Source organism: Myotis lucifugus, unplaced genomic scaffold (assembly GCF_000147115.1).
Source record: "Myotis lucifugus unplaced genomic scaffold, Myoluc2.0 scaffold_783, whole genome shotgun sequence".
Taxonomy (NCBI): domain Eukaryota; kingdom Metazoa; phylum Chordata; class Mammalia; order Chiroptera; family Vespertilionidae; genus Myotis; species Myotis lucifugus.
The window spans coordinates 72,056-94,961 of record NW_005871831.1 but is presented as its reverse complement, the minus strand read 5'-3'; the positions used below and the strand labels follow the sequence as shown (position 1 = coordinate 94,961).

Here is a 22,906-nt window from a genome sequence, read left to right as displayed (position 1 = left end):
CTGCACCTCATGGGTATGCCTTCTTGATGGCATCAGTGAACACAGGTCTCTATGAACACAGAGCAAAGCTCAGTTGAAGTCAGGAGCAAAGGTGCTGCCCTCATGCCAGTCATCAGCATGTCCTGCATTTACACCTTTGCCTTACCAACCTGAACACCAGCGTCCTGATGTAGCCTTTGATCCCCTAGCCACCAGATGTCGCTTTGACTCCAGCGGAAAGCTCTTCTTTGAAGCAAAGCAGCTGTGGCTTCCACCAAAATCTTGCCAAGTTTGAACTCCATTCAATTGAATAAGTATTTATTTTAAAAGCTTAACTTTTTAAAAAATGAGAGAGAGCGAGAGAAAGAAAAATAAATAAACAAACAGATGAATGCATGCATAAGAAAAGGGGGAAAAAAGAAAAGCTTAACTTTATACTGGGTGCTATGAAGCACTTTTTAAAAAGTGTAAGTGATGTTTCTGACTATAAAGTACCTAAGAAGAATAGACACAAACAAGCTGAAACACTGCAAAAATGATTGAAAGGAACACTGTAGAAATGATCACTATAGGCCAGACTAGAGAGTAAAGGCTTGATTGAAACTTAAAGAATGAATAAAATGAATTTAGGTCTGTGGGGAAGGGATGGCAGGGCATTCCAGAAAACCTTGTAAACAAAATCACAAAGTAACAATAATAGCAAGGCAGGTTCAAGGCATACACCTGAGGATGAAATCCCAAGTCACCAGGTTGGTTTTCAGAATGCTGCCTTCTCCCTCTGATAACCCAGCCAGCTGTCTCTCCCTCTCTTCCAGATAATCTCTCCTAGTCTAGTCAGGCAAGTCTAATCAACGTCCCTTGAATAGCCATACATTCATGTTACCTGTCATGTCCCAGACTTACAGTCTGCAAGCCTAGGAAAAAGCAGTGACATTGACCACATGGGAAACCTAGAGATGGGATGGTTTCAGGGAAAGGCAGGAGGAAGTAATTCTTTTTGGCAAGTGAAGTCTGAGATGGCAATGGAATTTTCAAATGGATGATCCTATACACATTTATTCAACAAATATCAGGTGTTCTGCTGTGTGTCGGGCACTGTGACAGGCACAGTAGAAACAGCAAAAGGATATAGTTTATCATGCAGAAAGGATAGATATTAAATATGTACTATTAAATATGAAATTAGAATTTAGCACATTTTGGATGAGAAGTAAGATTTAAACATATAGGTTTGACAATGGTCGTAATTGCAGTGCACTGTGCAGGGTGCTGTGAAGAAGCAAAAGATGAATAAGATACCGCCCATAAACAACAACAATGAAAAAGAAAAAGAAAAATAGACACTGCCCAATGAGGAGCTTACAATCCAACTGGCGACATGAGGCTGGTTCACACATTCAGCCAATGGACAACATGGCATGAGTGACACTATGGCACTGTCATGTCCAGGGAGGGTGGAGTGGGAGCACTGGTGTAATTTGGGGCCACCCCACTGCTATCCTAGAATTTGCTCCTATGGCCCTCTTGCTCCTCCACCGCCCCATCCCCACCTCATTCCCTCCTGGACCAAAGTCCTGGTGGGTGCACAGATTGGCCAAATCCAGTAGACATGCTACGGGTGCAAAGAAAGCTGTGGAAGCCAATATCTGGACATTTTAAATGCTACCCTGGAAGGTTGTTCTAGCTCCCATAGATTCATAAGGTGGAGATTCCTAAACCCTAGGAAGGGGGTTTAGAGCTTGGAGGTGAAAATGAATGGCTGCCGAAACCGGTTTGGCTCAGTGGATAGAGCGTCGGCCTGCGGACTCAAGGGTCCCAGGTTCGATTCCGGTCAAGGGCATGTACCTGGGTTGCGGGCACATCCCCAGTAGGAGATGTGCAGGAGGCAGCTGATCGATGTTTCTCTCTCATCGATGTTTCTAACTCTCTATCTCTCTCCTTTCCTCTCTGTAAAAAATCAATAAAATATATTTAAAAAAAAAAAAAGAATGGCAAATATCTACCACAGAGAGTATTTTAATTTCCAGGCCCACTAGGAACATCATATGATAAGATCCCAATTGCTCAGTTTTTGTTTAAAAATGTATCAAAAAGCCAGAGATGACTGCAAATGACATCATCAGGGAACTATGAACTACTTAAAGAATGCACAAAAAATAGGTGCAGAGAGCATCACAAGAGAGAAACTCAGATCATAGACTTATAGAGATGAAAGGCTTCAGAGGATATCTGAGCCACTCTTCCAACCACTGCAGGAACCACCTCTACAACCAGATTAGGGAAGGTATTGGATGGTGTCAGCACGGTTTGTAGAGTGACAACACAAACACCATCTGTACCTATGGAGGAGAATCTCATTTCTCCCATTTTTCCATTTATACAAAAATAGATTTTAGCATATTTGGGTGAGAAGATTTTTAAATTTTATTTATTAACTAGAGGCCCGGTGCATGATTTCGTGCACAGGTGGGGTCCCTCGGCCTGGCGGTGGGAGGTTGGCTAGCTGCGGGAGGTTGGCTATGGGAGCGCACTGACCACCAGCAGGCAGCTCCTGTGTTGAGTGTCTGCCCCCTAGTGGTCAGTGCACATCATGCGACTGGTTGACTGGTCATTCGGTCACTTAGACTTATATATATATAGAGATTAAATTTATTGGGATGACATTGGCTAATAAGATTATATAGGTTTCAAGTGTACATTTCTATGATACATGATCTGTATATTACAGAGAAGTAAGATTTAAATATCTAGATTTGACAACCAGGTATACAATCATATTTTAAGCCAATCAACAAGCACTGTGCAGGGTGCTGTAGAGAAATAAAGATGAATAAGACACCATCCAACAAGGAGCTTATAATCCAGCCGCAGAGATGAGGCCAACTCACACATGCAACTACTTTGGTTCTCCTTTTTTCTTCTCCACTTAGATGAGTTATCAACTTCAGTTATTGGCCCATTACAGGTATCTCTCCAATTTGTCTCTCTCCATTTCATCCTTGTGCCTGGATTCCTCAAACTGCATCCCAGATGACCTTCCAGTCTTCCATCTGTCTTTGCAAATTGTCCCCCACATTAGTTTAAGATTAATTTTCTTTTTTTTCTTTTTAATTTTTTATTGATTAAGTTATTACATATGTGTCCTTATCCCCACGTTACCCCCTATCCCCCCACTCATGCCCTCACCCCCGTGTTGTCCCTGTTCATTGGTTAGGCCTATATGCTTGCATATAAGTCCTTTGGTTGATCTCTCCCCCTTACCCCCAAGGATTAATTTTCTTAAAACTGTTTTCACCAAGTTATTCTTTTTTTATATGTTTTTATTTATTTTAGAGAGAGGAGGGAAAGGGAGAGAGAAACATCGATCGGTTGCCTCTCACACATACCCCAACTGGGGACAGAACCTGCAACCTGGGCATATGCTTAGACCGGGAATGGAACCCGAGATCTCTCGGTGCATGGGGATGACGCTCAACCAACTGAGCCACACCAGCCAAAGCTCACCAAGTTATTCACTTGCTCAGAAAATCAGAGCAACTCCCAACTTCCCACTGCATCAAACCTGAACTCATCTGCAGACACAAGCTGTATTGGACCCACTGACTCATAGGGTCTCTACGTTCACTGTTCGCTAACAATGAAGAAATCCAGTCCAATGTTTTCTAATTGGTTAAAACTACTTGAACTCTATGGTTCTACGTGAGCAAAATTCATATTTCTAACAATTCTCTCAAGAATCTTATTGTTTCGGCAGGAATACCTCATTGAGACAAGGAATTCTAGGCAATGTCTGCTTTCCCAGGAATGCAGGAGTTTACATCTCTAGAGCTTCCAAACTTTCAGAGGCTGTTGCCTCGCTGTCTGCTTTACATCCTTACCTAACTTCTCATTACTCCCTTATATACAACCTTCTCCTTTCCCCCACGAGAGGGGTTACATCTCTTTTGATGTTTTGCTTTCTGCCCTTCTTACACACCTCCATTCCTTCTTTTCACTCCATAATGATTTACTCTTTGTAAATCTAATAACTCGCTTACTTATATTGTTCTTGACCTAAAAAACAACACCAAGATAGTTCAGCCAATGTCTATGCCATTGGCAAGCCTAAGGTATGAGCAGAGGAGGAAAGGGAAATGAAAAAGAAAGGAAGAAGAAAAAGTAGTAGAAGAAAGAATTTGGGAAAGAGAAATAATGATAATTGCTGTCATCATCAAGTGTTTAGAGTGTGCCACATACTTTCTATACATCCTCAGAACAATCCTGCAATCTCTAGCCTCATGTTTAAAATGACGAAATGGAGAGTTAAATTACCTGAGGTGAGTAAGGGTCAGAGACAAGATTGCATCCCAGGATGAATTAAGCCCATCCTCTTGCAACTAAAGAATATTATCTCCATAACAGAGAGTAAGAAAAGAAGCACAGATAGTGGAGACAGACAAGACCTTACCGGCAATTGCTTCAAGTGTTACTAAAAAATAATAGCACCATTAGTTACCAAAAATTATTTAGAGACATTAAGTTTTCAGCATGACAAAACTTAAAATTTTTCTCTTATATGCAAACCCCTTTACCACATGGATACACATACTACATGGTCAATTAATATTTGACAAAGACATCTATTCAATAAATGGTGCTGAAAAAATTGGACAGAATTTTACAGAAAAAAAAGAAAGAAAGAGCGCGGCCTGCATGGTTCAGTGGTTGAGTGTCAACCTATGAACTAGGACCGTGGTCGGCAATCCAGGGCTTGCGAACCACATGCGGCTCTTTGGCCCCTTGAGTGTGGCTCTCCACAAAATACTACGTGCAGGCGCACACGTACAGTGTGATTGAAACTTCGTGGCCCATGCGCAGAAGTCGGTATTTTGTGGAAGAGCCAGTATTTTGTGGAAGAGCCACACTCGAGAGGCCAAAGAGCCGCGTGTGGCTCACGAGCCACGGTTTGCCGAGCCACAGTTTGCCAACCACTGAACTAGGAGGTCAGTTTGATTCCCAGTCAGGGCATATGCCCAGGCTGTGGGCTCCATCCCCAGTGGGGGATGTGCAGGAGGCAGCCGATCAATGAGTCTCTTTCATCATTGATGTTTTTAGCTCTCTCTCCCTCTCCCTTCCTCTCTTAAATCAATAGAAATATATTTTTAAAACAAAGTAAACCTTCTTACACTACACACAAGAATAAGCTCAATATGGATTAAAGACTTAAATGTTAGACTTGAAACCATGAAAATCCTAGAAGAAAACATAGGCAGTAAAATCTCAAATATTTCTCATTGCAATATTTTCTCTGATATATTGCCTAGGGCAAGAGAAACAACAGAAAAATAAACAAACGAGACTACATCAAACTAAGAAGTTTTTGCACAGCAAAGGAAACCATCAACAAAATGAAAAGACAATCCACTAATTGGGAGAACATGATCGTCAATAATACATCTGATAAGGGGTTGATATCCAAAATTTATAAATAATTTATAAAATTCAAAAACAAACAAACAATCCAATTAAAAAGTGGACAAAGGATCTGAATAGACAATTCTCCAAAGAGAACATAGAGATGGCCAATAGACATATGAAAAGATGCTCCCTGTCACTAATCACCAGAGAAATTCAAATTAAAACCAGAATGAGATATCACCTCATACCTGACAGAATCAAACAATCAACAACAAGTGTTGGAGAGGATGTAGAGAAAAGGGAACCCTTGTGCACTGTTGGTGGGAATGCAGATTGGTGCAGCCACTGTGGAAAGCAGTATGGAGTTACCTCAAAAAATTAAAAATGTAACTACTTTATGACCCAGTGATTCCACTTCTGAGAATATACAGGGTATCCCCCCAAAATGTATACACACTTTAACAGCTAATGGCTCAATTTTGAAAATAAAATGTATTTTAATAAACACTTTATAGTTATTAAAAGTGTGTGTATACATTTTTGGGACACCCTATTTGGGTTTCTACCCAAAACATTAACTTGAAAGAATATATGCACCTTTATCTATATATATAAAACCCTAATATGCAAATAGACTGAACAGCAGAACAACTGGTCGATAGGACGTGCACTGACCACCAGGGGGTGAATGCAGAACATGGTGGGTGTCAGCAGCAGGCAGCAGAGCATGGAACATGGAGGCGTCGGCTGCAGCGGGAAGGTGGAGCAGGTGAGCAGAGGTGCCAGACCAAGGTGGGGCACCAATCGTTGTCATTGGGGCGAGCCTCTGGTAGTTACTGAAGATTCTTTGCTCCTGCGTGCCACAGTCCACCCGGCGCTTGCACCTGCTGCAGGAGCCGGCCCCGCTCACACTCCAATAGCTCGGCACCGTCAGTGGGTACAAGCAGCAGCTGCTGCCCCGATTGCCCCTGAGGGCTTCTCCACTTCCCTTTGCTCATGAGGAGTGATCAGGGGCAGAAACCACCGCTCTCACCTGCTACTGACGCTGGTCCCAATCTCTCTGCACCATCATCGGGTGTGGGTGGGGCCTGAGCCATCAGTGAATGGGAGCAGAGGCAGTGGCACCAGCGGGAGCAGGGCTGCTGGCTGGTGGGAGAGGCCGGGCTGGGGCACAAAGGATGGGCCGAGACCCGCACCTGTGCCCACCACAGCCTCACAGCCCACAGTTCCTTTCAAGGTGCTCAAATTTGTGCACTGAGCCCTAGTGTTATTTATAATAGTCAAGTGTCCATCAGTAGATGAATGGATAAAAAAGCTGTGGTACATTTACCTAATGGAATACTACTCACCCATAAAAAAGAAGGAAATCTTACGCTTTAAGACAGCATGGATGGACCTGGAGAACATTATGTTCAGTGAAATAAAGAACATTATGTTCAGTCAGAAAAAGACAAGTACCATATAATTTCACTTTATGTAGAATCTAATGAACAAAATAGAAACAGACTCATAGAGAACAGACTAAAGCTGTCAGAGAGGTATGGAGGGGGGTGCGGGGCTGGGTGAAAAAGGTGAAGGGATTAAGCAAAAAATAAAATAAAATAAAAAACACCAACTCATAGTCACAGACAACATATGGTTATTACCAGAGGAAAAGGGGGTGGGTGGAGGTAGAAGAGGGTATAGGGGGGATAAATGCTGATGGAGAGAGACTTGACTTGGAGTGGTGACTACAAAATACAGTATACAGGTGATGTATTATAAAATTGTACACCTGAAACCTATATAATTTTATTAACCAATGCCACCCCAATAAATTCAATTTTAAAAGTTTTTAAAAAGTGTTACATCTAGCAGGTTCTCAGTATAGATCTATTTTGAGCTCTATACTTCTTCCTCATGTCTGCCCCACCACCCTTTGTCTTCCTGTCTTCCTCCTCACTCATCCTTCCCTACATCCAGTTCCTACCCTGCTCCTTCCCAATTGCCCACACCCCTCCATTAGTGCTCCCTACTTCCTCACAGACTCCGATGATCCTCCCATTCACCTCGCACCCCTTTTCCCGCCCTTTTCCCCCAAGGTTACAAAGCACGAGGACCTCGTTGTCTTTCTCCCCCATCCTCCAAGCAGCCCACAGGACAGCCTTGTTACCATGACAACATAGCTGCTCCAAGCTGAAGCCAAAGGACCTGGTTGCCATGGCTTCCGCTTCTCCTCCTCCATCCCCGCCCGCGCGCCCCGCAGCGTTGGCGCCTGCGCGGTACTCACCGCGAAGGGGCGGGGCGGGGCCGGGCTTCCAGCGGGAGGGGGAGGAAGAAGAGAAAGGATCAGAAAGGGAGTGGAGCTGGCACCTACGGCGGCCGGAGAGGGACTCGCCAAGACGGAGACTGCAGGATGGTAGGTTGTGCGAAGAGGGAGGGGAGGGGGACGGAGGGCCGTGGGCTGTACCTGCGGGGGTCCTTGGGGGCCGCCCTCGGTGAGAGCCACTCTTTCTTCCTCCGGTCCCCAGAGGACCTCAATTTCCTGGACGGGTGGGCGAGCCGGCCTGGGAGCAGGAGCAGCTGGAAATGGCTTTAGGTAGAAGGGGCGGGCAGAGGGCGCCTTAGTGGGGCGAAAGGGGGCTGATTTAGGGGGCGGCGGGACTGTCCCGAGCCAGGGGGAGCGCGCGGGTCGCGGTCCAAGGGGTCCCGACCACTGCCGCAGGGAGGTCGCCCGAGGAATAGGGGCGCGAGGGCTTGTGGGCGGAGGGAGGCGGCGGGGGCACGGGTCACACTCCGTCCCGGTGCAGCCCCGAGAGGAGCGGCGGCCGCGGGGTGAGAGCGTGTGCGAAGGGATCGCTTCCGGGTCCCAGGAGAGGCCGTCCTGCCTCGGTGGACCACCCGGCTCGCCGAGAGGCTGAGTGCGGCGGGTCGAGCAAGTGGGCTCGAGGTCTTGCTCTGGGGGGCCCGGGCCTTGGCACCCGGCTCCGCAGCTCTTAGCTCTCCGCCCCCGACCCGGTTCTCCTTCCGGAACCCAGGCCTGCCGTCTTCCTGCTCCCCCTCCTCCACCCCATCTTAGACGTGCGCGGCTCCCTTGCGCTCCTCGGTTGCCTTCCCACCAAAAGCTAACGGCGCTTCCCCTTCCTCACCACCAAAAACCCCCTTGTGGTCCTCAGCCTACTGAACAGTGTTAAACGAGAGCTGTTCCACGCATCCAGGTAAAGTCCGTGGAGAGGAGAGCTGCAGGGAGAAGGCGAGAACTCCAGGCTGGGACTGACGCCTTGGAACTGGGTAGCTGGGGCACGCGGGGTGTGCACCCGGAGGGCTCCGCACTCCTCCCCACCCGACCCGGCCTGAGCCCTGTGCCACACATTACCTTGGAGAGCCACCTGGATGGCAATGTGCTAACTGAAAAATTGAAAGGGAAATTGGTCACCTGATATCTGCGAAGGAGTGGGCATGTAAAGGGAGGCATCATGAAAGGAAGAAGTGAGGAGCCCTGGCCCGGTGGCTCAGTGGGTTGGAGCGTTGTCCCTGTACACTGAAAGGTTGCCAGTTCGATTCCAGGTCAGGGTACATATGGGAGGCAACAGGTCAATATTTATCTCTCTAAAACCAATTAAAAAAAAAAAAAAAACAGCCATGACCGGTTTGGCTCAGTGGATAGAGCGTCGGCCTGCGGACTGAAGGGTCCCAGGTTCAATTCCTGTCAAGGACATGTACCTTGGTTGCAGGCACATCCCCAGTGGGAGGTGTGCAGGAGGCAGCTGATCAATGTTTCTCTCTCATCTATGTTTCTAACTCTCTATCTCTCTCTCTTCCTCTCTGTAAAAAAACAATAACATATATTTAAAAAATAAAATAAAAGCCCCATCTTTCTTAAATGTATATATATATATATATATATATATATATATATATATATATATATATATATATCCTAGGGTGAGGATTGAAAAGAGAGAGAGGCATATCAATGGCCAAATGCCTGAATGGCTGAGGAGAGAGGAGGCTGGAACTTGGAGGGGGAGGAGTCTCAATACCATGTGCTGACATGAAGGATACCTAGGCATAGGACTGGCGCGGGTGTGTTAGGTACCTCTTTAAGGGTGAATGGCCAGGATGGGTTGGAGAATTGAGGTAGCTTCTCCAGGGACAAAATACCTGGTTTCAGTGTGGTTGTGAATAGGAGCATGGAAGAAAGTGGACAGAGCCTCTGACATCAGCTATGGGCTGGTTGTCACTGTGCTAGGTATTTTACTTTCCTTTAGGAAATGGTTTGGAAACAGGAGGTCAGAGAAAAATAATAGTTATACCTAATGTGTTACAGTGTTTACCTTGTGCCAGGCACTGTTGCATATATCAACTCATTTAATCCCTCCTAACGACTCTGTAAGGTAAGTACTTTTATTAATCTGTTTCACAGACCAGGAAACAAAGCAACTTACTCAACTAGTAAAGCCAGGATTTGAATCCAAATAACAGACAGACTCAGAAGCTCTGACACCCCCCTCCCCCCCCCAAGGAAAGACACCAGCTGGTGGGAATACCCAGAGTTGAGAGCAAGGGCTGATTATTTGAAGAAAGTAGAAGCTGTGAGTGGAGAAGAGTCAGATGAGTTTGGAGCTGTATGTTTGTGGAGGAAAGAAACTCAGAGAACCAAATCTCTGACCCTCAGCTCTGCCTCTCATTCCCTCATCCCTACCCCCTGCCTTTTCCCCAGATGCGATTCATGCTGCTGTTCAGCCGGCAGGGAAAGCTGAGGCTGCAAAAATGGTACCTGGCCACATCAGACAAGGAGAGAAAGAAGATGGTTCGGGAGCTCATGCAGGTTGTTCTGGCTCGCAAGCCCAAAATGTGCAGTTTCCTGGAGTGGAGAGACCTCAAAGTTGTCTATAAGAGGTGACTCCCCACCTACTGTCAGACTCGCCTGGGTCCTGCTTGGTTGGGGCTTGGCAATGGGTTTCAATGGCTGAGTAATAAGCAGTCCCTGGGTCAGAGAGAACTGGCGACTAAGGACGTCTCGAGGGCAGTGATGAACAGCTTTCTTTCCTTTCTACATTCACCTTGAAGAAATTCTTGTTCCCCACTTAGTTTTGCTCTAGTCTCACACCTACTTCACACACATACTTCTGTCCCAAGGGCCCTATCTTGTCCATTACACATGTCCCTTGCTGTCTCAGTCATAAATGGTAAATCCTGTGCCACTTTTCCCAACACACACACACACACACACACACACAAACACACACACCACCATTTCTAGTTCCTTCTCTGAGGAAGTGAAATTATTTGGCTCAGGGTTTTGCTGAGTCACACTGAGCAGGTCAGAGAGCAAGAGGAGGAAAGAGTTTGGTTGTTGCCTGTTTGTGAGAGGCATTAAGAGGCTGAGCGAGTAACTATTTATATACCCTGGGGCCACCCCACCTTTGTCCTGAAGCCACACAGACCCTGGGCTGGGAATAAGGAGAAATGAGAGGTTTGAGCCCAGAGGCCTGGAGCAGGCCAATAGCCCTTTCAGCTGTCTCTCATGTCCCCTCTCCTCAGATATGCCAGCCTCTACTTCTGCTGCGCCATCGAGGGCCAAGACAATGAGCTCATCACCCTGGAACTGATCCACCGATATGTGGAGCTCCTGGACAAATACTTTGGCAGCGTAAGTCACCCTCCCTGTTTCCATACTCAGCAATCCCCTCTTCCCTCCGAACTCTGGGGTCCTTGGAATCTCTGCGCTGGGATGCTTGGGAGAGGTGAAGTGGGAGCAGTGAGAATGGTAAATAATCTCCCTCTTTAGCCATGCCCCTTAATCAGTCTGGGGGAGGGGGTAGAGACCAGAATCTGCCTCTTAATCAATCCATCTAGAGCTCAGCTCAGACTTCTCACAAAAGGACAAAAGTCATATTCCGATTTTATCAGCAGTTCCTGATATTGACGATTCCTTCCCTGCCCCACAGAATTTAGGGAAGGAGGCTAGCCCAGTGCTGGGAACAATGTCACAGATTCTGGGGTCAAGGCAACAAAAGCCACGGTCAAGAGCAACTAATATTTTATGATCAGGGAGAAAGAGGCAAGAGAAGGAGAAGGAAAACGTGATCCAAGTACTTACTAAGGCCTTGGGGTCAGGAGGACGTAGACCTGGGGCAGGAACCTAAGGTTGGAGGGTAGTCATGAAGAAGATGAGGAGACATATTGAGAACCGAGGTGGGGCGTGTGGGGTGGGAATGCACTTCATTACTCTACTCTGCCTTTCCCCCCTCTTCTCAGGTGTGCGAGCTGGACATCATCTTTAATTTTGAGAAGGCTTACTTCATCTTGGATGAGTTCTTGATGGGGGGTGATGTCCAGGACACCTCCAAGAAGAGTGTGCTAAAGGCTATTGAGCAGGCTGACCTGCTGCAGGAGGTATGGGCCTGGGACAGTGAGGAGGAGGAAGAGTATCACGGTAGAAGTTGCCCTCCCTCCTCTGGACACCCTGCCTGCCTGCCACATCTGCCCCCTTCCCACTACTGCCAAAGGGCCCCCCTCCCTGTGGTGTCTGGCCCCCGCACCTGTTTGGCCAGCTTGCCCTCAAGCCCTGGTTGCTTGTGGTGGGAGGTGGGGGTGGCAAACACCCGTGCCAATTCTCTCCTTCCGGAAGGACCCAGGGTGTCTCACCCCAGGCAAATCTCCTTTGTCCCTTGCTTCTCTTGGCATATAAGGGTTGCTCAGAGAATTGGAGAAGGAGCAAATGGTAGATAATGCTTTTCTTCCCTGGTGTCTCCCCCCACCCACCTTTTTTTACACACACATACGCAAAATGAGCCTCTGATTTTCAGAAGCAAAAAACTGTAGGGATTTGGAGGTTGGTGTACAGGTCACCTAGCTGTTGTTTCACCCTGCTCTCTGGTGTCCCTGCCCTCACCCCATTACTGCTTGCCCCCTCTCTGCTGTGCCACTGCTGAGACTTGGTGCAGGAAGATGAGTCACCGGAATCTGCAGTGACAAACAAGCTGGCATGAGCTGGCTCTGAGGAAGGGGTGCGATAGGGGGCTCATCTCTGCAACAGGAGAAAGAGCAGAATTGAACCTGCCACCTTACTGGTACAGGTTCCCTTTCTCTCACACACACACACACACACACACACACACACACTGCAACACACATCCCCTGGCACATACACCCCTGTTACTAGTGCTCTGCTCAGACCCCAATGACTCATCTCTCTGCAGTCTAGTTCACCTACCTCAGAGACCTGATGCCAACCTCTTACTCCCCCACAACCCTGAAAAGAAGGACCTAACCATTTGCCACCCCCGCAGGCCTCAGAAAAGTTTCCCATCCTCGAGTCGCAGCTTCACTCCCTTTCGCTCAGATACAAAGCTGGGCCCCCTGCTCACCAACCTGGTCCTTGGTTCTCTGGAGGGGGGTGGGGGGGTGGACTCAACCTGGACCCCCTCCTTGCCACAGTTGGCTCTGGGAGGTAGTCCTAGGGGGCTGGGAAACTCCCCTGAAGGGTCCCCAGCTGTTCTGCCTTGAGCTCACATTGGCTTCTCTCTCTCTCCCCTCTTCCCCGTTTCTCTGTGTGCTTCCTCCACTCTGCCTCCATCCTTGTGATGCTGTTGTCTTGCCCACCCACCTCCCCCATTCCCTGTCGGCCTCTCCTGCTGTCTCTGCGTCACCCTCTGTTTGTCTCTGCCTCAGGAGGATGAGTCGCCACGCAGTGTGTTGGAGGAGATGGGTCTGGCATAGCCCCCACCCGGGCCGTGGAGATGTGGGAGCTGGTGGAGAGGCAGGGCACACGTGGCCCTTTTCTTGGTGGGACTCGGCTGTCCCTCCTCTGCTGTCTCACCTTCCTTTGGAGTGAGCTGTAGGCTCAGGACCCTCAAACAGTCCCTCCTCCACCCCCTACCTCCTGTTTCCCCTGTTCCTACTGAAGGTTTTTTGGAGCTGGGAGGCAGGAAAATATGACCAAGACCCAAGATGGGGGTGCTATTTGGCTTTCATTCCCTGCCTTTGAAGAACTATTACTCCAAATTTCCTTTCCTCCCTTATAATTGTAAATATATAAATATGTCAGGTTAAAGGGAAAAGGTTTTCAGGGCTCTTCTCGTCTCCCTGCCCCATATCCTACCTCCACCCCTCCCACCCCCTGCAGCCAGCCAGGGCAGCTTCTCTACCTGGGAAGGGGGGCATCTGTGTAGTGACTAGGTTATCCTTTCCCCTCATCTGCACCCTCCCTTCTTGGCTGCAGTAGGGCCTCTGTCCAGTGCTGGGGGAGGAAAACATAGTTAATTTTTTTCTAACCTTGCCACTTTGAGGGAGGGAGGGTTGGGGGAAGGGCAGGCTTCATAGGAGACTGGGCCCTATCTCTCCTTCACTCCATATTCGGGGTGAGGCAGAAACTAAGGGGGTGGTGGGGTGGGCAAGTGTCTAACTTTATTTCCTTTCCTCTGAAATAAAAGGAAAAGCGTTTCTGGACTTCGCCTGCCTGAGGCTCTGTGAAAGAAGATAGGGCTGCTGGGATCAGTTAGGAGGGGAAGGGAACACTGCATTTGACTCTTCCCCAGAAAGGGGTTGCCAGATTAGAGCCAGAAATAAAAAATAAAGTAAAACACACAGTTCAATTTGTATGATAACGAATAATTTTTGTTGTTGTTAATCCCCACCAGAGAATATCTTTCCATTGATTTTTAGAGAGAATGAGAGAGAGGGAGGGGGGAGAATCATTGATGTGTCTCACATTGATTGGTTGCCTCCCCAACTCGGGATTGAACCTGAGACCCTTTGGTGCACAACTGATGGTCCCGACCACTGAGTAACACTGGCCAGGACAATGAATAATTTTTAAAGGTTAAGTGTATCCTATGCAAATGTATCATTGCTTATCTGAAATGCAAATTTAACTGAGTGTCCTGTATTTTATCTGACACCCTCTACCAAAAATATATTTGCTAGCTCAATGCCTCTGCAACCAGCTAGCTCCCTGAGCTGTCTTCAGCCAGGGAGGAGAAACTTCCCTGGGACCTGGTTTCACTCCCTCTAAGATTTCTTTGTGGGAGACTTCATTTGCCTGGTTTAGTTTTATTTAGGAAGGAGACTCCCTAGTTCAAGGGTATATTCTACCTCCTATGCTTAGAAAAGGGTTGAGAAGAGGCTAAAACCAGAATGTTTCTGTGGCTGCCAACCGTCCCCTGTCCCCATATTTATTGTGAAGTATGTAGGGCCAGGGAATTTAGGGAGCAGTTAAGGGAGGTGTGTCTGATTTGGAACAGGGTCTGTGGGGAGCCACCAGTACTGCCTGTGTGGCCCCTCAGAGTCACAAGAAGAAGAGCCCAGAGCTGTGGCTCCTTATCTACTTTGCATCTCTCTGCCAGGCCCTGGGAACCCATGACTTTAACCACCATGTAGGGTTTCCAAATGGATGTGAGCCAATTCTACCCCCAAATACAGTTTTAAAAAGGGTTGGTGCCATTCAACCCTCCCTTTTAAGCTGGAAGAGATGGGTGTTGTGGCTGGCGTTTCCCTCACCGCCCCTTGGGAAGGACCGCACAGGCCCAAGGGGACGGGTGAATAACCGAGAACAAAGTCCTAATAAAATAGTCACTTTTATTTCTTAGCAAAACTATTTCCTCCGTGAGGGGTATTTACAAGAGAGAAGGGAAAGAAGGTAGATTCACAGCGATCTGGAGAGGCTTGTGGGAGGCCCCAAGGGCAGGAGACAGACACAAATGGAACTGGGCAACTAGGTGGGAGCAGCGGGAGGGAGCTCGCACAAACCATCCGCTCGCCTGCGCTGGCCCTGGGACAGCCGTGAGCGAGTTTGGGGAGTTCGGGCTTTGGACCCAGGAAGAGGTGTGACAGGTCCTCCGCGCAGCCCGCGGGCGAGGCGGGGCGGGGGCCGAGGGCGGGGCCGGGGACGCATGCAAATACCCAGGAGGGGACAGGAGCGACACGGAGGGGGGCGGGGGTGACCACGCGCTGCGGTGGCGCTCGGAGGCGAGACCGGTCACGGGCGTTGGAGCAGCACGTGCTCGATGTAATTCTCCAGCTCCTCCTGCTCCTGCAGCCGGCGCTCCTCCGCCTCTGCCTCCGCCTGCGCGCGCCGTGCCTGGGCCTCCCCGCCGGGATAGTGGCGCGAAGGCGGCAGGGCGTGGTGGTAGTGGCGGCGGCGCGAGGCAGCAGGAGGCTGCAGCGTCCGCGGCCGGATGTAGTTGGGAAAAGGGTGGTAGGGCCCCGGGGGAAATACCTGCTCCTCCTCCCGATCCCAAGGCGGGAGCACCTCGTTCCAATCCCGCAGCTGGTCTCCAGCAGGGGCGGGGGCGGGGGCGAGGGGCGGGGGCTGCGGGGAGCGGACGTGGGTGGGCACGGGGGCAGCCCGTGGGGGAGGCACGGGCTCGGGAGGGGCGTTCTTCTTCCGCTTCCGCTTCTCCTCAACCTCCTCGATGATGCTGACCACGTCATCCGCTGGCAGGTGGAGTTTGGTGGACAGCTCAATGAGGCTATCGATGGTCTGTGGGTCCATCTCTTCGTCGTCGTCTTCCTCCTCTCCGCCCTCCTCGGCCCGCTCGGCGTCCTGCCGACGGTGGCCAGGCATCTCCTCCTGGGACCGCTTGTCCTCGGCAGCGGCTTCCCCGTCCTCCTCCTCCTCGGCGAACAGTAACGCGTTCTGCCGCGCCCTCTCCGCCTCCTCCGCCTCCGCCTCCGCCTCCGCCGCCTCCTCGTCCTCTTCCCCCACCCTCTCCTCACCGCCGCGTCTCTCCTGCTCCACCTCCTCCTCCTCCCTCTCGCTCTCTCGCTCCTTCTCCGGCTGCAGCCCCCGACCCCCCAGGCTGCGTTGCCGGGCCCCACCCTGTAGCAAATACTGGAGTAGCAGGTCCGAAGCCAGGTCCGCCAGCCGCTCTTCTTGCGCCGCGGCCTGCCGGGTGGCCTCCGCCTGCCGCCTCCCTGCCTCTACCTGAGCCAGCCCTTGCTGTAGAAGGCGCTCCCCCGCCTCCGAGCCGCTCAGGAGTGAGCTCTCCGGCCGGCGCGCCTTGGGGAAGGGGGTGCCCAGGCTTTGGTACGCCTTGGACAGGGGTGCCAATGCGTCGCCTAGGTGTGTTTTGGGGGAAGGCACTTTTTCCCCGAACTGGTGGGCTTCGGGAAGGGGGCGGCTCTCGGGCATCTGAACCTGGAATTGCTGGGGAGCCGGGGGTGGCAGGGGCGCGCGCTCCGGGACACGCGCCTGGAACTCCCCCCAGGAAGCGCGCCACACGCGCTCGGGCCCGGGGCTCTCCAGGTTGACTCGGGTCAGCGTGTGCGTGCGAGTTTCCGTCTCTGCTGCTGCGGTCTCCTGCTGGCGCTTGGCGCTGCTCGGACTGAAATCTCTCAGTTCCTGGAGCAGAGCAGCCAGCGCCTCAAGCTCCTCGGAGGGGTCGCTCGCCTCGGGACCGTTCTCCTGAGTCTGAGGGCGAGGCGGGGCCGCGGGCGCATGAGTCTCTGGCGCTGGGAGGCTGTGGGTCTGGCTTCTCACGGTCTCAGTTAACAGAGCTTCTGCTGCTTCTTCCTCTGGCTTCAGTTGGGAGCCGCCTGGCGCCGGGGGCGAGGCCGGGCGGTCAAGTGCCTGTAACAGCACCGCGGCCAGCGCCCGGGGATCCACACCCTGGAAAAGCTCTCCCTCGTCCTGCGGCTCTGAATTTCGAGCGGCTCGGACCTCTGGGGTGCGACCATCCTTCAGCGCGGGCACTGCGTCCCCAGCTACAGATTCTTTATGCTCAGAGCTGAGGGGAGGTGACTGTGCCTCAAGGCGCCCGGGGGGCGCTCCTCCCAGCCCCTTAATCAGTAGAAAGAAGCAGAAGAGGGCGGAAACTGGCAACCTGAGCGATTTCATGACCAGGGGACTGTCGGAGACTGAAAAATAGGAGGGGTGGAAAGAAAGAAAGGATTTCTTTAAGAATTTTCTGCTCTCTGGTTCTACGTTCCATTCCCCCACCTTTAATCAGGGTTTCCCCTAACCTTTCCCAGAAGAGGGACCTTTAGGCGCAAAGAAGGAAGATGTGCCGATCTCTGAAGTCGTGTAAATGGGAAAATGCCCACAACCCTCGCACCCACGGTGCCTCCTCGCCCCCTTCTCTGAGCCATCTCGGTGCCCGCGCCCACGTACTAAGCAGTGAGGATAAGGGGGAAATCTCTGCTCCCTCCCCACAGGACACTCTGGATGGTGCGTGGGCGACTTCAGCAGCAAGAAAAAAGCGGCGACTCCCCACTTACCAGAGACCCTTACGGGGGGCTCCCCGATGTGTTTTCAACACCCCCATCTAGGAGAGAACCCTCCCTCACACCCACCGTTGCCAGGGGTTGAGGGACAGACAGCGGAGTATTTACCAGCTGGTGTCACGACGCAGGAGGTGGAGAGGAGGGTCGAGGCGGGGTGGGGACAGGGAAGGTCGGAACGCTTCCGCCTCGGCTCCGAGAGGTGGCTAGGATAGGACCGATGGTCGAGGTCTGGCGTCCAGTGGGCTGGGCTCAGCTGGGTCCGGGCGGCTCGCTCGCTCCGGCTTCAGCACGCTGGACAGCGCCCGCGCCGCTGCCGCCTTATAAACGGGAGCGCGCAGTGTCACGTGGGATTGCCCCGCCCCATTGACGTCAATGTTCATTCATGGGAAAGCGGGCGGGCGCCTAGAGGCGGGAGGATGCCCAACGATTGGAGGATGCGGTGTTCTCCCGGCCTGCGACTGCGCACTGGGGTCCTCGGCTGGAGGGGCGTGCGCTAGTGGAGCACCGGGGAAAAGAATGAATGAAGGAATGAATGAATGAAATGTCGAGGCGGGCGGGGTTGGGGGCTATGAATGAATGAAGGAGGGACAAGGAGAAAAGGATGAATGAATGAATGAATGGAAAGGTGGATGCAGAGACACTGCAAGACAGAAGGGTGGGTTTTACCCAACAATTTGCAGCGGCGGGAGCCCGCATCGCGAAACGGATGGGGCACTCCCAGGTCTGACAGGGCACCAGTAAGAAATCCATGCTGGGGAGGGGGAGAATAAGGAATCCAAAGCGGGGAAGGTAGGGGCAGTCTCCCCATCCTCCTATCTCAGGGTCCATGGGGAACACGCCCAAGGACGGCGTGAACCTGAGAAAAGAGACCTGCGCGCCTGCGGGCGCTGTCCGCGGATCGGCGGTGCGGGGTGCGGGCCCTGGGCCGGGGCAGATGGGTGGATCTTGCGGTTTTGGTAATCCCACCGACAAGGGTCCAAGTTGGAAGAGAAAGAAAAGACTGAGGATGTGTGTGCCTCTGTCGTGTCTGTACATTGTCGGTGCGTGTCTGAAGAAAAAGGTGTGTCTGTCCAGTTGACTCTGTAGCGTCTGTTGGCGCCTCCGCTGTGCCCCCTTTCAGCCCACCACTCCCCATCCCCCTTCAGTTTCTTTTCTCCTGCTCCTTCCCCCCCTCCCCAAAAGGACGTTTGGAGGGCAAGAGCAAACCAGGTGGGGAGGGGGTTGCGCAGGTGGGGGGCGGTGGCTCAACTCCAGTTCTCTCCATTGCTTAAAGGGAAGGCTGAAACACGATGCGGGAGGTGGGGGTGGGCATGCAACGTCAGAGAACGCCCCTTACTGCAACCAGACCCCTCGACCATATCTCCGGCATGATGGGGTTGGGGCTGGGGGCATGGACGGCTAGAGGTTCCGGGGGGTGGGGGGCGATGACGCACAGATTGCGCAAAGAGAATCTATCAGCAAGCCGGGTCCAGTGAAGGGAGACCAGCCGTGGGCGGGGATGGAGGGGGGACGGAAATGGGGAGGGGGCAGGGGAGAGAGGAGTGAGCCAAGGGGAGCCGCCAGTGCAGGAATGAAGGGGAGGGAGGGAGGGGGGCTTCAGTGCAGGCAGAGAGCTGTGCGGAGGCGTGGGCAGTGAAAGGGGGGAGTTACAATGACACACCAGACACACAAGAACTGCAGCCATAGGGGTACCCATGGGCACACACAGGGCTCAGATTGTCAGAGCCAGTCCTCAGCCCCCTCCTCATTTCTTCCTAGCACTAATCCTCCTCTTCCTCTTCCTCTTCCTCCTCCTCCTCCTCCTCCTCTTCCCCCTTCTCTCTCTCTCTCTCTCTCTCTCTCTCTCTCTCTCTCACACACACACACACAATCACTCACGTGTTTTCCCTCTATAGCCAACAGTGGCTTCTCGGTTCCATCAGTGGCTCGACTTTCCCAGAAGAAAGCCCATCAGCTCTGCGAGGAAAGAGGTGGGGAGGAGGAGAGAGAGGAAAGAGAGAAGACAGCAGGAGAGGGAAGAAGGAAGGAGGGAATCTGGAAAAGGTAGAGGGAACAGGCAAAAGGAAGATACTGAAAGCCAAGGTGACTGCGGAGAAGCCAAGGAAAGAAGGGAGAGGAGGGGGTAACAGGCCCCACAGCAGTACTTCACCCCCCCCCCCGCCACACACAACAAATCTAGGGTCTCCTGCTGCCCTTGGGGCCCCCCCTCATTCTTCCTTTCCCTCCCCATCTCCCTCTTTTCCCCGTGTGGTTACTGAGAGCATTGGAATGAGGAGGGGGTCACGTTACCTTCCCGAGGAGGATGAATCAGAGAGAGATGGTTCAGACATCTGGAGAGGGGGAGGGGAAGCCATCCAAGAGCCAGGCAAAGCGGGGGAGCCATGGAGGAGACTGCGAGGCTGATGGAGCTAAGGGACTAAGTGTGAGGGGAGATAGGCACCTAGAGAAACTGTGTTACTGTGGGCTCATGTATGTGGACATGCACCTATGTATGTATGTACATGTGTGTATATGTGTACAGAGATTAGTGAAATATACGGGAGGAAAGAAAAAGAAAGAGGATGGGGGGGGGGGCCAAGAGTGGTCGTGTTCTGATTTAAATATGTAGTCTTTTCCAGTGTGTGTGGTTGTGTTTTTGCCTGTTTCCAGGTATCTGTGTGTGAATGGGTGTGGGTTCTGATCCCTCCTGCGTGCCAGTATACCTGTGTAGTTAAGAGTCTTGAGTCTGGGTATCTGCTGGGTCTGGAGAGTGTGCCTGGGTTGGTGCGTCGATAGTGTGTGTGTGTGTGTGTGTGTGTGTGTGTGTGTGTGTGTGTGTGCGCGCACGCACGCGCACACGCACGTGTGTCTTTTGCATTCTCTGGGTCCTTCCATGTCTGTTGGTATATGTTAGAGGTTATGTGGACTTCTATGTGCTCTTTCCTGCCCCTTCCCCACATTCACCTTTTCTCTAGATTTCTATGCCACAAAGCCTCAGAATCCAAGCCACTCCTCTGCAGCCCGCAAGTTCGGGTCCTCCCCCTTGTTTTCAGGGTGTTCCTCCATTCTTCCCCAACTCCCCATGCCTCCCTTTCTCCACTCTAGCCCAGAAGAACGTCTCAGAAATTAACATCCCAAGAGTCTCAGCCATCTTGGGGTGAGGGAGGTGGCAAGAAGGTGGGAGCCCCAGGCACCAGTGGCAATAGGCTTGGTGATTCCACAATCTGGATCTGGATCCCTCTTATCTGGGTCTGTTTCTGCCTCTCTCCTTTCCAGTTCCCTACCTGGGCTAGTTTATTCATGCACACTCTACCTCTCGAAGATGTACTGCATTCTTCATACCTTGCTGCCTTTAGGGGTTTCTGAGAAAGAAGCTGGATTGGGGACAGGTTCCTGGGATCCGGGAGAGAGGGAGGTGGCAGGAAAGAAAGAGAAATGGAGAGAGAGCTGGGAAAGGCAAAGCTGAGATGGGGATCTGGAGGGGATGCCTGGTGTTTGCTGAGTTATTTGTACAAATGCATCTCTCTTTGTCTTTGTTTCTGAATCGCTCACTCTCCAGTAGGGTAAGAGAAGATGGGGTCCAGCAGAGTAGTGATTCAAGCTAAAGATTTGGAAAACCAGGAGAGGGGAGCATTGGATCTTTTCCCTGAGAAAGTTTGGGAAAGAAAAAGAACAAGGGCTTGTCCCCTTCCCCTTTCCTCCTATGCCCCTCCCCCCATACCTCCAGGTCCCCCTCCTTTTCTTCCTTTCCCCCAACCGGTGACTCACCTCTGCAGGCTTTCATTGCGTCAGCGATGGGGGCGGGGGGAGGCAGGGCGGAGGAACTTTATGAGAGGGGCAGGGGTCTCCACTTTGAACGGAAAGAAGCTGCTGAGGCACCCCCTCCCCCTGAAAACGGCCCCATTAGAATGCATTATTGCCCTATCTGCCACTCCAGTTGAGTAGGGTGGGGAGTCCTGGGAACGGGGCTGGGAGAGGGCTGGGGGCCACTGACAGGTCTGGGAATGATAAGTAATAGGAAGGGGTTGCTCACCCTAATTTTCAGTCCCCGGTCCCATTCCCTCATACTCCCACCCACTCCTGAGTGGGGGAAGGGAGACCCAGGAAGCCGGGGGAGGGCAAAGCTGCAGAGATGAGTCACCAAGAAAGGGAGAGAGAGAAGGAGACAGAGATGAGGAGAGACACAAAGAGAGACAACTACTGGAGAGACTGAGAAAGCACAACATACATGCCATGAAGGAAGGTGACATCCACAAACTAACAAGAAAAAGGAAACTGTTTGCTTCCATAATCCTGAGTCAGCCTCCTCCAACACCCACCTGTCACACACACACACACACACACACACACACACAAACACACACACACACCACTATCATTCAGAGTTACACTGACATTCTGAGACACACCCATTTACACAAACGCAATGTCACACCTAGCCTAGAAGACCCATGCTGAAGATGTGACAGGGTAATGGAGATTCGCGTTGAGAGCCTTCATTCTTCTTGCACAGGATGGTGGAAGGGGGTAAAAACTCTGAAGGTATGTGACTTCAAAAACCCAAGACGCGGATCAGGGACTCGGAGGCTACGCCTTGCACACACGACGACACACACAGTTCCCTGCCTCCCCATCCACAGCACATAGCAACATATCAAGCATCGTCCTCATCAAAGACACTTGGAGTACCTGATTCTGGGGTACACCAGCCACGATGTCCCGAACACATCTCACCCAGACACCCTCTTACTCGTACACACATGTACAGAAACGCAGACACACAAAGACGCCCATGGACACACTCACACGGACGGAAACCACCTTGCGCTGCCTCGCCCGCGTCCGCACACGTCCTGGCGCCCCCGCGTGTTACTTTTTGGGATTGCAGTCATCACCACCTCGAGGTCGGCTCCCAGGGGAAGCGGCGGCTCCACCTTCTGCTTGGTGCCCACCCAGGAATGGAGAAAGCGAGCGAAAGAGTGGAGAGCTGGGAGTTAGACGCCTGGATTGCAGGGCTTGAGGGAGGCTGGTTCTGGCTGCCAAGGAGAACTTGGGGGAAGAGCCCATAGAATTTGGAGAGCAGCCTACTGCCAGGTGCAGGGGCCGGGTCTAGGCAGGGCCCCACGGCAGCGCTCACCTTTCTGCTTCTTGGTTGGGGTGGGGGCAGGCAAGGGCTAGCTCCCCTCGGGGAAGTCATTAGCCCATGGCCACAGGGCTAAGATCCTAATACAGGGGAAGGGGGAAGATAATGGGTGTCATGTGTCCCATCCCCGCCCCCCCTCCCTTTCTTTTTTTTTTCTTATTGTAAAAGTAAATATATTCCCCCCCTGGCCCAGCATCC

General features: G+C 51.6%; 2 protein-coding genes across 2 annotated transcripts; one reads left to right on the top strand and one right to left on the bottom strand.

Moving 5' to 3' along the window:
- Positions 1-7,670: 7,670 nt before the first annotated feature.
- AP1S1 (adaptor related protein complex 1 sigma 1 subunit) lies at positions 7,671-13,958 on the top strand. Its single transcript, XM_006106214.3, has 5 exons — positions 7,671-7,774; positions 10,079-10,257; positions 10,903-11,011; positions 11,620-11,757; positions 13,036-13,958. The coding sequence occupies exons 1-5, from the start codon at positions 7,772-7,774 to the stop codon at positions 13,081-13,083; spliced, it is 477 nt and encodes a 158-aa protein (XP_006106276.1). The 5' UTR covers positions 7,671-7,771; the 3' UTR covers positions 13,084-13,958.
- Positions 13,959-14,926: 968 nt separating this feature from the next.
- Positions 14,927-18,069, bottom strand: VGF (VGF nerve growth factor inducible). The gene is made up of 2 exons (XM_014448222.2): positions 17,695-18,069; positions 14,927-17,220 (listed from the first exon to the last, which is right to left on the bottom strand). The coding sequence occupies exon 2, from the start codon at positions 17,198-17,200 to the stop codon at positions 15,341-15,343; it is 1,860 nt and encodes a 619-aa protein (XP_014303708.1). The 5' UTR covers positions 17,201-17,220; positions 17,695-18,069; the 3' UTR covers positions 14,927-15,340.
- Positions 18,070-22,906: the final 4,837 nt, after the last annotated feature.